Source organism: Eleutherodactylus coqui, chromosome 2 (genome assembly GCF_035609145.1).
Source record: "Eleutherodactylus coqui strain aEleCoq1 chromosome 2, aEleCoq1.hap1, whole genome shotgun sequence".
Taxonomy (NCBI): domain Eukaryota; kingdom Metazoa; phylum Chordata; class Amphibia; order Anura; family Eleutherodactylidae; genus Eleutherodactylus; species Eleutherodactylus coqui.
Window position 1 is genome coordinate 334,529,427 of NC_089838.1, and position 3,279 is coordinate 334,532,705.

Genomic DNA, 3,279 nt, shown 5'->3' on the forward strand with positions numbered 1-3,279 from the left:
TTGCAGGGGTACATAAAGTCCATGAAGGGCTACAAATCATCACCAAGCAGTCAAAAATTGTGGGCACTAGTCAATGATGTGTTAAGGAGAATCAGTGGACCCAACCCATGCCATGAGAACACATCCCACACTAGTATGGAACCACCACCAGCCTGCGCAGAATTAAATAAAAATACTATGATATTCATAGTGTGCCCAATGCTAAATTTGGTAAGTGATGGAGGCTCCAGGGCATGCAATTCACCTTCAAGGAGTTAATATGTTGTGTAAACAATAGTTAATTATATTTGGTAATGTCTTTAGAAGCTAAGTGACATTGCATAATTGTAGAGCTGGGAAACAACTCCGAGAGGAGTTAGGCTAGTGCGGTAAGTAGAACTGGCTTAGGTATGTGATATGTACTGTAAGTCGGGTTCCTAAACAGAGTTCATTTGATGAAAGCTGTGAGGTGTACAGCTTTGGTTATACATGCATTGTAATTAGTATGAACAAGTGTGCCATGCTGCTATTGTGAAGATACTTCCTGAGGAGTACCAGCATGTAATGGTGGCTGTCGGTGACCTCCAGAGTGCAGTCTTGCTTTCTGCATGCTACTAGGGGATATGGTGATTGAGCCTGCCCTGCACTTTATCAGGTGGTGCATATTTGGCTTCTTTTTCTGTGAGTTATGTCTTTGTACACTTTTTTTCTTTTACCTGTGTGATTTTATTTAGCTACTAGTTAGATAGCGTAGGTTCTAACGTACGGACAGTGGCCTTGCCACAGCCCGTCATCTTACGTGTTTATTAAGTAATTAGACTCATAAATGGTCAACTTCTATTTTTTGTCTTTACAGATAAGTTACCTCATGACTAAATAGGGCAGCAACAATTGGATATCTTAGTCTCACCCTAGTACTCGTTTGCAAGACTCCATAAGTTATAATAGTAAAAAATTTATCTCAATAGTTTATTTTTTTTTAACAAGGTGGTGGTACAATGAACCAGACAATAATAACTGAAATATTCCTCATTGGCTTTCAAAACCTTCAGGATTTTCGGTTCTTTGTCATCTTTATGTGTTTGGTCATGTATTTGGCTGCAATAATTGGTAATCTCACCATTATCTACTTGGTTTCCACTAGTCATCACCTCCAATCTCCAATGTTCTTTTATCTTGCTCACCTTTCCTTCTCTGACATGTTGCTTATTTCCAACATTGTTCCATTCTTGGTGCACATCATACTGTTCAGTGGTGGCCTAGTGTCCTTTAAGAGTTGTATAACTCAGTTTTTTTTCTATGGTATATCTGCGACTACTGAGTGTCTTCTGCTGACTGCAATGTCCTATGACCGTTATCTTGCTATTTGTAGCCCACTGCAATACTCCACCATTATGAGCCCAAAACTCTGTGTAGTTATAGTTGTATTTTGCTGGTCTCTAGGATTTATAATTACTTTGGTTCCAATAATATTGATACAGACTTTGTGGTTCTGTGGTCCCAATGTCATTGACCACTTCTTTTGTGACCTTGGACCTCTTCTGGAGCTCTCCTGTTCTGATGTTTCCATAGTGAAATATGAGGTTCTGTCACTCTCTGGTCTCTTGACCATTGTCCCCTTTGTGTTTATTTTGGTCACCTATGGTTATATCTTTGTGACCATCATGAAGATCATCTCAATCACTGGGAGGCAGAAGACATTTTCTACCTGTAGTTCTCACCTGGCTGTTGTATGTACCTATTACGGAGCGCTCTTTGCAATATATGTGGTACCCCGCAGAGGGTATTCTTTAAATGTCAACAAAATGGTATCCCTCATGTACTCGATGGTCACCCCATTATTCAATCCCATTATATATGGTTTACGAAATAAGGAAATCAAATCAGCCATCAAAAATTATCTCCTCAGATGTAGAAGAAACCACACTAAATGATTTTCTTTCAGAGAAAGAAATATACAAAATATATATTATACAAAATATAACCTCACCACTGAACATATACAAAGCCAATTCTATAAAGTTGAGAGCCTTTGTAAAATGTAAATGAATGTAAAGAAAAAAAGAATGCAGTGATTTGGTAATGTCATATAAGCATATATTATTCACAAGATTATTATTCACATAGACCACAGATATACGAAGGTGAAAGGGATACATTTTTTCATTTCATATAACACATACCTCAAAAAAGTTGCCACAGGGCTAACAAAAGGCTGGAAAAGTAAGTGATACTAGTGAAAAACATCTGGAGGTGTCAATTTTCTACTAAGTCACATAACTGTGTATAAAAGGATCATGCTAGAGAGGCTGAGTCTCTCAGAAGCAAAGATGTTAATAGGTTCAACAATCTGTGAAAAGCTGCATTTAAAAATTATGGAACAATTTTAGAAAAATGTTTGTGAAGACTCTGAATATTCCACCATCTGCAGTACATAATATTATCAAAAAATTCACAGAATCTGGAGAAATTCATGTGCACAAAGGACAGGGGAGATGGTCAATATTGGATACTTGAGATCCACGGGCCCCAGGTATCGGTGCATAATAAACAAGCAAATTACTCCAAAAATCACTGTCTGTGAATATGGTTCATAGTCTAATTCACAAGTTAAAGTTGCATCATGCAAAGAAGAAACAAAGTCTAACAATGCTGAGCAGTATATAGAGAAGTTTTAGAACAACATATTCTCCAATGCAGACAGCAACTCTTTCAGGGAAGGTCTTTGCAGATTTCAGCAAGACAATGCTGAACCACATACTGCATCCATCACAACAGAAGAAGAGTCTGGGGGCTGAACTGGCCACCTACAGTCCAACCTATCACTAGTAGAAAACATTTGGGGCATTATGATATTAAAAATCCGGCAAAGACGACCCAGGACTGTGGAGCAGCTAGAAATCTACATCAGACAACATTGCTCTTCCAAAACTCCAGCAAAGGGTCTCAGTTCCCAAAAGAGGGGATGCTACACAATAGTAGACATGGCCCTGCCCAACGTTTGTGAGATGTGTTGCTGCCATCAATGTCTAAAAGAGTTATGTTTTTTAATGAAATGGAAAAATGTATCCCTGTCACCTTCTGATACATCTTCTATTGTGAAGAAAATATGGTTACATAAGATTTTCCAATCATTGCATTCTATTTTTCTTTACATCTATTTACAATTGACACAGCTTCCCAACTTTCTTTGGCCTTGAAGTTATATTAAGACTCATCAAAAATCTTGGAAACTTTCACTAAAAAGGATTAATTTGGACTCCACCTGATTGTGAACTGCAGGCATGATCAGTAATTTGC

At 37.9% G+C, this 3,279-nt stretch overlaps 1 protein-coding gene across 1 annotated transcript; it reads left to right on the forward strand.

The window, feature by feature from the left end:
- Nucleotides 1-977: 977 nt before the first annotated feature.
- On the forward strand, nt 978-1,913 carry LOC136610383 (olfactory receptor 5G26-like). The gene has a single exon (XM_066589615.1). The coding sequence runs from the start codon at nt 978-980 to the stop codon at nt 1,911-1,913; it is 936 nt and encodes a 311-aa protein (XP_066445712.1).
- The last annotated feature ends 1,366 nt before the right edge of the window (nt 1,914-3,279 follow it).

Bases quoted from the DNA above. Each gene is read 5' to 3' on its own strand.
- LOC136610383 (XM_066589615.1), top strand. From the start codon at position 978: ATGAACCAGACAATAATAACTGAAATATTCCTCATTGGCTTTCAAAAC.